General features: G+C 33.9%; 1 protein-coding gene across 5 annotated transcripts in view; it reads right to left on the bottom strand.

Annotated features, from left to right (window-relative positions):
- Window positions 1-12249, bottom strand: part of RTTN (rotatin) — a 217094-nt gene that overhangs the window by 134410 nt on the left and 70435 nt on the right. For all 5 annotated transcript variants that reach the window (XM_032152076.2, XM_058438269.1, XM_058438270.1 and 2 more), the window contains 5 exons: window positions 10806-10905; window positions 8620-8708; window positions 8119-8236; window positions 3696-3792; window positions 2989-3057 (listed from right to left, as the gene is read on the bottom strand). In XM_032152076.2, the coding sequence (XP_032007967.1) occupies window positions 2989-3057; window positions 3696-3792; window positions 8119-8236; window positions 8620-8708; window positions 10806-10905 (473 nt within the window). The remainder of the gene's footprint in view (window positions 1-2988; window positions 3058-3695; window positions 3793-8118; window positions 8237-8619; window positions 8709-10805; window positions 10906-12249) is intronic.

Below are 12249 nucleotides of genomic sequence, written 5' to 3'. Positions count from 1 at the left end.
CAAATTATAATTTCTATATTATAAAATAATAATCATCTGTATAAAATATATAGAAATAATGTATATAGAAGAATACTTAGCTGGGCACAGTGACTCATGCCTGTAATCCCAACACTTTTGGGAGGCTGAGGTGGGAGAATTGTTTGAAGCTAGGAGTTCAAGACTAGCCTGGGTAACAAAGCAAGATCCCAATCGCTACAAATAAATAAATAAATAGAATACTTAATGTATATATAACTACAAGTTAACAGCTGGAAAACATGGATTAATTTTAAAAATTAAGAAAAGCCAGAGAGGAAAAAGAAAGAAAAAAACCACATTGGACAAATAGAAAATAGCAAGCTAATAATCTGTATCCAAAAATATTAGTAATTCTAGTAAATGTAAAATGCATTAAAATATTCCATTGAAACTGTAAATACTGTCAGATTGGACCCAAAAAACTCAACTATATACTTCTTAAAAAAAAAAAAAGTACATTTAAGGACACAGAACAGCTAAAACTATAAGGATGGAAAAATACATTATCATGCTAACCACTAACCAAATAAAAGCTGGTGAAGCTACGGTAATAAGAGATCAAGTGAATTCTATATGATGAAGCACTGCTAGAGATAAAGAAATAATTTCATAATGATAGAGACAACCCACCAGCATGTTTACAAACTAAATTACATGGCCTCAAAATACACTGTCAGCCAGAATGACAATGTCATAGTGGAGATTTTAACATGCCTCTCCGCTACCTGAAAGAACTTCACACACATACAATAAAGTAGACACAGGGAAGATCTGAACACCATCAATAAACCTGATATATTTTGATACCTAATAGAACAGTATATCCAACAACTACTACATATACATTATTATTTTCAAGTATACATGGAACATTTTAAAAAGCTGACCATATGCTGGGCCATAAAGTAAAATTCAACAAACTCTAAAGAATTAGAATCATAGAAAATATTTTCTAATGTCAATATTAAGCTAAATATTAATAATAAAATAACTAGAAAACCTAATAAACTTAAATCTTCACTAGTTACCCCCAATAACTCTAAACAACCCTTGGATCAATGAAAAAAAAATCACAAAACACTTAGAAAATATTTTGAACTAAATAATAAAATATGGCATATCAAATTCATGGAATATACCAAAAGCCACACTTAGAAACAATGATAGCTTTAAATGAAAGGGCGGCTAACAATCAATGGCCAATCCTCCAGTAAGTTAGAAAATGAACAGCAAATTAAGTCTGAAAAACACAGAAGGAAGAAAATGATAAAAAGCAAAGAGTAATACATCAGAACCACTCTGAGATACCACCATACATCCATCAGATGGGCAACAATTTTTTAAATGACAACATTACTGTGAGTAAAGGAGTAATAAAACTCTTTCTCCTCTTTATGGACAAACATGATCTTGAGCTAACTCTCTGTCCCTTTACCCAGTAAAATCAGACAGATATGGAAAGTCAAGAATTTACTAAGCTGCTTTGCTTATGATGAAAATGACTCCCCACATCTGGACTGAGACATCCAGGAATAAACTATAAATGCATGATGGGATGTCACAGCTCTGAGCAATCTTGAGTGCTGTGGCTCTTATAAGCAACCTGGAAACTATGCCTACAGCCCACTTACTAGAGAACATATTTTCTATTTGGGACATGAGGCTTCCAAGCCAAGACAGCTCCCAGCACCCACAAATGTGATCTCATTCTAAGCATGACTACTGCAGTTGTGTGAGTTTTATTATTTAGCCAAACCTAAACACCATTAAGACTGGTAATGCAAATACCAAAGGCTAGTGAGGATGTGGGGCAGCTAGTACTTTTCCACTGATGGTGGGAATGTAAATCAGCACAACTTCATAATACTGTTTGGTAACACCTACTAAAGCTAAACATACATATCCTATATTCCAACAATGACACATGTTCAAGAATGTTCTTAGCAGTCATTTATTCATAATAGCCCAAAACAGAAAACAAATTAAATGTCCACAAATAGAATGGTAAATAAAAGTGTTGTATATTCTTAGAATACTACATAGCAATGAAAATGAACCAACTATTGATTGCTTCATGCAGCAACATGGACAAATCTCTCCAAGTTGAGCAAAAAGCCAACATAATAATGCACTCTATTTATAAAGTTCAAAAACTAGCAAAAATAATGTACAGCAATAGAAATTAAAATAGGATTACATTTTGGGGTGGTAGAAGGTAATGAGAAAGCACAAAAAGGGTTTCTGGTCTGTCAGTAATATTCTATGTCAATCTGTGTGACATAAATAAGTACGTTTACTCGGAAAAATTCAAGGGCTGTACCCTTATGACTTGTATGCTTTATGTACGATATATGTCAATAAAAACAATTTACTTTTTACAAAAGTCTAAAGAGACATGAAAACCAAATACAATGCAGAACCTTAACTGGTTATTGCATTCTGAAAAAATATATACAAAAGATACTTGGAGATAACTGGAGAAACCACATCATGTTATAGAATTATTTTTAATCTTGTTAGATGGGATCATATTGCAGCAGTTATGTAGAATAATGTCCTTAAAGATGTGCATGCTGGAATATAGACGAAAGGAGTGATTTATGTCTGAAACTTATTTCCAATTGGCGGGTGAGGGAGAATTAAATATAAATAAAAATATATATTAGGAGAGAGAAAGCAAAGAGACTCATATGTAAATAATTGATGACTCTAGGCTGAACGACATACGGGTATGCACTGTATAGTTCTTTCAACTTTCCTGTAAATTTGAACGGTATCAAAATAAAAAATTGGTGGTAGGAAGATATACTTACTGAAATCTTCAAAGCACCATTGTGAAGGAACCATGAAAGCCCAAGTTATGGGATTTAAATGCTAAATGAAAATTGTCACAAATTATAGATATTGATTTCCCTTTCTGTAACAACATTTTATCCTTCAAGAAAATCAGAGAAATAAATCCTTTACCTTCTAAAAACGGAAACAGGCAAACTGAAGACTGATGGCAAAGAAGGTTTATTGGAAGGATTAACAGACCTATTTCATAAAAAACAGAAACAAAGAAACAACTGAGTAGAGCAAGTTTTGTCTAAGGAATACAACTTACCTCACTTCGCTGACTGCAAATGAAGTCAAGCCGTGCAACTGAGTCTATCCTTTAGTATAGAAACAACATGTTTGCTACTTCCTAGATTTGCTTATGAAGAGTAAATTATGTTTTAAAAAAAAATTCCATGTAACAAATGATTCATACAATGCAGCGGTGGGACTAGCAGGTGGACTTTGTGCGTCTCCTCCCACGGATCTTGCTCAAGATCAGTGCTAATCATATACTATCGTCCTAAACATCTTCTGAGGTTTTTTAAAAATCATGAAATATTAAGAAAAAAACACATATTTGAAGGTATGTACTAAAAATGTATTAAAGGCAAAAATTACTGCAGTAATTTTAAATTTTATATTTAGTAATGTTTAAAAATAAAATTTGAGATAGACTTTCTGAGCCAATAGGCTTTTGAATACTGTTTATTCAAATCAAAATTCATACCACATATGTGTAGCATGGACAGCATAAGCTTCGTAAATCAGAAATTTCCATGCCTTACTATAAGATTGCATCAGATTCCTGAGATAAATAGTTAAGAGTAAAAAACTTATAAATTCTTATATCTCACCACATATCCATTCTTGATACTTCATCAAATAATAGAAGACAAAATAGTGCTCCAACTTCAGTCACAACAGTACAATCTTCATGAAATATTAAGGAAACTGAATAAAAAGAAGCACAACTTTATGAAATATTTGTACGTCTAGAAAGAATGAACCTCAAATTTAAAATATCTTGATTTGAAGAGAAAAGAAATGCAACATTAACCCAGATAAGGTGACACTAAAACACAGGCTTTCATCTCTAACTTGTGGATGTACAAGAATCACCTGGAGGGCTGGTTAAAACAGTTTCTGATTGGATAGGTTTAGGGTGGAGCCTGTGAATGTGAATTTCTAATAAGTTCTCAGAGGATGCAGATGCTGCCAGTCCAGGAGCCACACTTGTAGATACACTCACTAGACACTGTCTAGTTTTAGGTAATTAGAGAAACGAACTGACACAGCCTCTAAGAAGGTTATGCCGAGTCATGTAATTCTAGCTAAAGTTTCCTCACCGAGAGATCTTATTTTGTAACTTTTGCCCCTTACTACAAACATGTGATCATAGAACTTGGATTTGACTTTAAAATGTTATCCTTGGGCTCTGTCATTGTTTTGGTTCCTTTTAATTATGACAAGATGATGGAAAAGGGAAGTGCTCTGAACAGATAGATAGACTTAACACTAGCTCTACCACTTACTACTTAGCTAAGTGCCCTGGTCAGATTCTTTAACATTAAGTCTCAGTTCCCACTTCTGTAATGATCCCAATGCCACAATTTCCTTGAAACCTATGAAATTCTAAACAAAGAAGCATGATGTTATCTCACAGGAATAACAACATAATACACAGTTAGCAAATCCAGAGAAGCAGTAATAAGAAGTTTTGAGAGAAGAGATTTTTCCTAACTGAAGGAAAAGAAAATCATCCTTATGTAACTGGCATGATTAAAAATAGCAATAAACCAAAAAGTAAAGAAACAGAGAACATGTAAAAATTAACTTATAATAAAACAGACATTTCACATCAGTGATGAATAGAATGAACCATAATATTTCCAAATAAATAAGAAATTACAGCAATGCCTTTGCCTGATTTAAAATTTAATTTTTTTAAACAACACTCGAAACACAGGAAAAGTGTTTTCAATCTGGAACTAGAGAAAGTCCTACTTGAAGAGCATGATAAAAAAATTGCCCAACTGCCATAACAGAAAAGTTCTATATGTTTCCATAAAATATTTAAGGTTAAAAATATAATAATAAATAAATTTAAAGGACAGAAAAGTTGAAAGAAAATATTAATCACATAAAATCAAGCATAAGGATTGTACCTATCTTATAATAAAAAAAACCCTACAAGTCACTAAAAAGAAATTAAATACAACAGGAAAATAGGTAATCCATAGATTAAGAAATTTGAATATATATGAAAAGATAACTTCACTAAAACTAAAATAAGAAAATAAAACAACTATATATTTTTACCTATAAGATTAAAAAAATTAATGAGACATATTCAGTGTTGGCAAAGTTGTAATGAAAATAAGCATTTTTAAACACCTTTGGTGAGAGTGATTTGGAAAGGAACTTAACCATTATCTTATAAAATCTCTTTGACCTAGGAATTCCAACACTGAATGCACAAAGATGATCACACAACACGATTACTGTCATGGTGGAAAATCTAAAACAAATACCCAGTAACACAGCAAACTGAAATTCTGAAACACCAATGCAGTAGTTTTTAGGGCTTTTTAAAGAACGTATACTCACATGAAATAATATAGAAAGATATTCAAGTTACATTTCCAGTTGAAAAAAGGAAGCAACACAATACTGTAATATACAGAATGAAAACTACATGTGTGTGTAGAAAAAAATCATTCGGAAAAAATACATTCCTAATGATAACTAGAACAGTCTTCTTTGGGGAAACTGAGAAAGAGAAGAAAATGAAAACTTAGAATTTGTATAGTTCTATATTGCCTGAATTTTTACAATGGGGATGTATAGGTCAGTGATTATTTAAAACAAAAACAAACAAAGGTAAGGAAGTTTGGATTCTCTCTCAGTAGCAAAGTAAATAACCCAATAACTATTTTTCCGTTACAGCCTTGACCAAGTTGCTAAATCTCTCTAGACCTCACACTGAGATGGTATAGTAAATGATTTCTAAGTTAATTTCTAACCCTGAAATACAGTATAGAATTCTGTCATAACATAAAGTTTGTAATTCAAAGTAGTGTTATCTGAGTATTTATCGTACTCCTTTGATCCACTATCCATGCTACAGAAATAATCTTCCTAAAACACATACTCCCCTGTTTAACAACCTTAAAACGGCTCCTCACTGCTGTTTAATAAAATCTCCCAGGCCCTGCACAAACTGCCCTCCCGGCCTCATCCCATCATTTCTCCTTCACTCCACACTCCCCAAATCCAGCCAGCTCCAACTCAAACACATCAATCTCTCATACACACAACCATGGCTCCATCTAGGAGTCAATCTTGCCTATTTGAACTCCTACTCATTTCTGAAATTCCATCTTAGATGCCACATTCTCTAGAAACAATCTCCGATACTTTTCACCAACCAATCTGACCAGCATGTCCTCTGGCACCAGGAACCCCCAATTACAAGTATTACTGTGGTGTACTGTATATTTATTTGTCAATGTCTCCAACTCTATTGTAAGCTCCATGAGGGTCATTTACCACGCTCATCAATATAACCCAAGGGCCTAGCATTGCACCTAGCACAAAGCATGTGCTTAATAAACGTTTGCTGAGAAATGGGTTTTGTTGGTTAAGCAGCTGGTTAAAAATTAATTTTTCGGCCAGGCACAGTGGCTCACGACTGTAATCCCAGCACTTTGGGAGGCCAAGGCAGGTGGATCACATGAGGTCAGGAGTTTGAGACCAGCCTGGCCAACATGAAGAAACCTAGCCTCTACCAAAAATACAAAAATTACCCAGGCATGGTGGCAGGCACCTGTAATCCCAGCTACTCGGGAGGCTGAGGCAAGAGAAATGCTTGAACCTAGGAGGCAGAGGTTGCAGTGAGTCGAGATCGCGCCACTGCACTCCAGCCTGGGCAACAAGAGTGAAACTCTGTCTCAATAAATAAATAAGTAAGTAAGTAAGTAAGTAAAATTTTTCCTGAAACTAAATCCATTAATGGGGGATACTATATTCATTCTCAAACTCATTGAAAGTAATTTCCACAAACAGCAATGAAATAGAAAAACTGAAATACTGAAAAGGGTATAGATTATATTGCCTTGAAATGTGCTTTTGAATCCAGTAGGTGTTGATAATAAGTTCCACGCTTGAATAATTTAAATGAAAATTATAAATGAAAAGGTAAACTAGGAACTAAATTCAAATGAATAAGGTTAATAAGAAGACAATTATTAACAGGATTAAAGAAAACTAAAAATCCATAACTGCTGCTCTTTCAGATGATCAGTCTATACAACCTTATAAAAACGTTATAGTCTACTCAAAATGTTATGAGCCTAAACACACTGAATCTGTTTAGAGTTTTACCTGGTTTTAGGGCTGCTAGTTAAATAAACTGCATCTTACTCACTTGGCAAGCAGAAGCCAACAGGAGGAAAAAATGCTAAAATAAAATGACTACATTGTAATAACACATTTTGAACATAAATCTCACTTATCTCCTATATGCCTGATAATAGACAAGATGAAGCACATTCAGATGCTTGTACATGACTCTTGAGCACATTCAGATGATTCTACATGACTCTTGCAGAATATTAAAAAGCAGTGGCCTAAATCTCTAAGAAAGAAAATAGTACAAAATGTTACCAAGGTCTCCATTGAGGAAAAAAAAAAAAACAGAAGACAGGCAGAACAAAACTCCATGAAACGTGTTCATCTAACACCTTACTAAATTAGAATCAAATTAAAATGGGTTTTTAAAAACTACATTTGATAGAATGTAATAAATTTAGGCTCAGAGTCATTTAGGATGGTCTAGTTTCTACCCACACAGGTTGAGTCCATACTCTTAACACCTGTCAAATGAAATAATCAGACAAAATGTACCAAGATCCAAAGGTATAAGCAAAACAAGAAAGATGAAAGAGATATTGGAAAGAAGATAGTAATAACAGCAGCTGCAACTTTCTCTCTTTATAGATAATAGTTTCCTGTCTGAGTACCAGATACATGTACATCAAGGTACAAAGAACAATCAGAGGTTTCAGCTTTTCTCAGCTCTAGCTTCCACTCAGCAACAAGATTATAAAGCAATTTCCACAAAAATATTAAACATTTTCTATTTATATTAGTAGTGTATTCACTAATAAATGCTGTTGTTCTAATAGTAAAATAAAAAGTAAATGTGACTTACAATTAAAGAAGAAACACTTAAAACTTAAGAACAATCTAATTATTAGCAGATTTTCTTTTATTTACCTCTGAATAACAGGGTCAAAAGAGAAGACTGTTGTGAGAGGGAAACACGCATGACTGGATCGCCACATAAAACCTTCCTCAAGAGTGTGAGGCATGGCTGTATCAAACATTCTACAACCTGGGCCAGGAGGAAAAACACAGCTATTTCATTTTCAACAATTATCAGGTGAGATCAAACAGACCATAATATTATCTTACTCTAAATTTTATGCTTTTTCATCAAAATTATCTGAAACTAAAATGTAAATAAATACTAGGAATTACTTTCCACTGAAAGTAAGTTTTGTGTATACTTTTATCACTTATCTTATGGAAATTTTAGGATTAGTTTTCCTTTATAGAGACTCCACTTTTCGAATTAAAAAAAAATAATGAATGAGATAGGAGGTGTTACTTAGAATTTAAAATCCAAGTACTCATCCAAATTCTGCTCAGTTCAATTTCAGATCTGATTAATAAAAACAGCCTGTAAAACAATGTCTAGATGCACATTAGCCTTACCTTGCCATCTTGACTCACACATTCATTTAAATACTCAATTATTTTGTCAATTAAGCATAACTTTTTCACCACAGCATGCATTTTAATATCTGTAGATAAAAAAAGTTACTAAAAGTTAAAGAACATTTTTTGTAGTTTAAAACACATATTTTGAAATACTCAGAACTGATATCCACATAACCTTCAAACTATTAAAAATACTTAGACATGGAGTTGACATTAGAGTATGAAACTTTTAACTTTTTACTTTACATACACCTGTCCAATTTGAAAATGTTTAAGTAAAAAGCATATCTTACTTCTGTAACATAAAAAACTATAAAAAAAGAATTATGGAACTAGTTCAGATTCTGAAAACTACGAGAATTTAAGTGTACAAATGAATGCTTATATTTATACATGGCAAATTATCTTCTTTATATTATTTCATTGACTCTTCCGAATTTATCACCTTCAAATGTTTATAAGTCTCCACAAGCTCATGTGTAAAATATGACTTACAACATGAACATTTTTCTACCTATAAAAAAATCTCTAACCTCAAACTATTAATAGCAAATATAAAAGGAACAAGATTATAATACACTATATATTTCTGGAGAACATGAGCTTCTTTTTAATAAGCATATATTCACATATTATGTTTGCAATAAAAAAGTTTTTGTATACACACAAAAAAACTTGTATGTATAGACATGTGCACACGCACACACAAATGTTACCAGAACTCAAAACTGTAATTGCTTACATATTCGTTACAAGTATTTAACAACTTGCAGACAAATTTTCTCCTATATTCTCATTAGGAAAAACACATACACTCACATACTGATATTGAAGTGGTAGCTATCACCGTAACAATCTTTAGCTGCTACTTAAAAAAACAAAAAATTTCCACTGCCCCCCAATATAGGGCATACCAAAATTATAAGGCATACTTTTGAAATGTTAACAATATTAAAGGAATACTCTTTGAGTTTTTCTTGATCTTTTTTTTAACCAGGGCTTTCCACATTTTCTAGTCTTCTTTTCTGTAGTCTGTGTGATTGTTGTTAAAACTACAAATATGTGGAATATGTTTTTTCAAATAACTCTCTCATCCCAGTTTCCACTCATGTCAAGACAAGAAGTGCTAACCATAAAAATCTTTTTATGTAAACCCAAAGTTATCATTTCTCATAAACATTAAGGTACATTCATCACGTATGGGGAAAAATTCAAAACTAACCCAAAGAACAAAAGCCTATGGAATAACAACACTACAAACAAAGTTAACAGTATATTACACTAGTTGTTTTTTAAAATAAACATTTATACACTATGGAATACTATGCAGCCATAAAAAAGGATGAGTTCATGTCCTTTGCAGGGACATGGATGAAGCTGGAAACCATCACTGTCAGCAAACTATCACAAAGACAGAAAACTAAACACCGCATGTTCTCACTCATAGGCGGGAACTGAACAATGAGATCACTTGGACACAGGGCGGGGAACATCACACTCCCGGGCCTGTCGTGGAGTTGGGGGCTGAGGGAGGGATAGCATTAGGAGAAATACCTAATGTAAATGAGTTGATGGGTGCAGCAAACCAACATGGCACATGTATACCTATGTATCAAACCTGCACATTGTGCACATGTACCCTAGAACTTAAAGTATAATTTAAAAAAATAAAAATAAATGTTTAAAGAAAAGGCATAGCTACAGTGTACTATTTTTATTTTACCTACCACAAAAGTATTATTTGATTAATTTCCCTAAGCAAGATGGTACAAATTGAAAATACGATGCATGCACTCGGTAAACTGAGCAAGGAACATGCACTTCACTATTGGAAGTACACTAATATTTTAGAAAGAAGATAATTCTATCAAATGGCATTTTACAGGTCAAATAATAACAAGGAATTAGCAAACATTTTCTGTAGAGAACCAGGTAGTAAGCATGTTGTTAGGCTTTGCTGGACACACACATATGGTCTCTTGCATATTCTTTGGTTTTGGTTTGGTTTGGTTAACAACTCTAAAGATGCAAAAACCATTCTTGAGGGCTGTCAAAAAAAAAAAAGGCCACAGGCTGGATCTGGCCCATAAACCATAGTTGCCAACTCCTGCCAGTACCACACGGCAATCTAAAATTCTATTATCAACAGTACAGCAATCATTTTCCTTAAAAGACATTACCTTGCATAATCACAGCTAACTGTTCAGCAGCTGACTTTCTCAAAACAAGATCAACATCATCTGAGGTGAAGATTTCATATACCTTTTCAACTGTCTCCAACTACAAACCAAAAAAAAAAACCCAAAATTACATTTATCTGCTTCCAGTTCTCTAGTAAGATTTTATAGTTTGTGCCCTATGAACAAAAGCTCAAAAAGTCAACTTATTTAAATAACCAACATATTTACAGGTAAATTCACACAATGCTGGGTTGAGCAGCAGTTCTGTATTTAAGTCTTCAAGGAATTGCCACACTGCTTTTCACAATGGTTGAACTAATTTACACTGTCAACAGTGTGTAAGTATTCCCTTTTCTCCACAACCTCACCAGTATCTGCTATTTTCTGACTTTTAATAATAGGCATTCTGGCCAGGCGCGATGGCTCACGCCTATAATCCCAGCACTCTGGGAAGCTGAGGTGAGCAGATCATCTGAGGTCAGGAGTTCAAGATAAGCCTAGCCAACAAGGTGAAACCCCATCTCTACTAAAAATACAAAAGGCCACCATTGTGAAACTCCATCTCTACTAAAAATACAAAAATTAGCTGGGTGTGGTGGTACACGCCTGTAATCCCAGCTACTCGGGAGGCTGAGACAGGAGAATCGCTTCAATCCAGGAGGCAGAGGCGGCAGTGATCCAAGATCACACCACTGCACTCCAACCTGGGAAACAAAAGTGAAACTCTGTCTCACAAAAAAAAAATAAATAAATAAGTAGCCATTCTGACTGGTGTGAGATGGCCCCTCATAGCAGTTTTGATTTGCATTTCTCCAATGATCAGTGATATTGAGCTCTTTTCCATATGCCTTTTGGCCACATGTATGTCTTCTTTTGAAAAATGTCTGTTCTGTCCTTTATCCACTTTTTAATGGAGCTGTTTGTTTTTTTCTTATATATTTGTTTAAGTTCCTCATAGATGTTGGATACTCAAAGAAATACACATCATTCTACCATAAAGACATGCATGTGTATGTTCAATGCAGCACTGTTCACAACAGCAAACACATGGAATCAACCTACATGCCCATCAATGGCAGATTGGATAAAGAAAAGGAGACATTTATGCAGCCAAAAAACACATGAAGAAATGCTCATCATCACTGGCCATCAGAGAAATGCAAATCAAAACCACAGTGAGATACCATCTCACACCAGTTAGAATGGCCATCATTAAAAAATCAGGAAACAATAGGTGCTGGAGAGGATGTGGAGAAATAGGAACACTTTTACACTGTTGGTGGGACTGTAAACTCGTTCAACCATTGTGGAAGTCAGTGTGGCGATTCCTCAGGGATCTCGAACTAGAAATACCATTTGACCCAGCCATCCCATTACTGGGTATATACCCAAAGGACTATAAATCATGCTGCTATAAAGACACATGCACACGTATGTTTATTGC

Source organism: Hylobates moloch, unplaced genomic scaffold, assembly GCF_009828535.3.
Source record: "Hylobates moloch isolate HMO894 unplaced genomic scaffold, HMol_V3 SCAFFOLD_5, whole genome shotgun sequence".
Taxonomy (NCBI): domain Eukaryota; kingdom Metazoa; phylum Chordata; class Mammalia; order Primates; family Hylobatidae; genus Hylobates; species Hylobates moloch.
The sequence above is the reverse complement of the archived record's forward strand: the minus strand, read 5'-3'. Positions and strand labels throughout refer to the sequence as shown.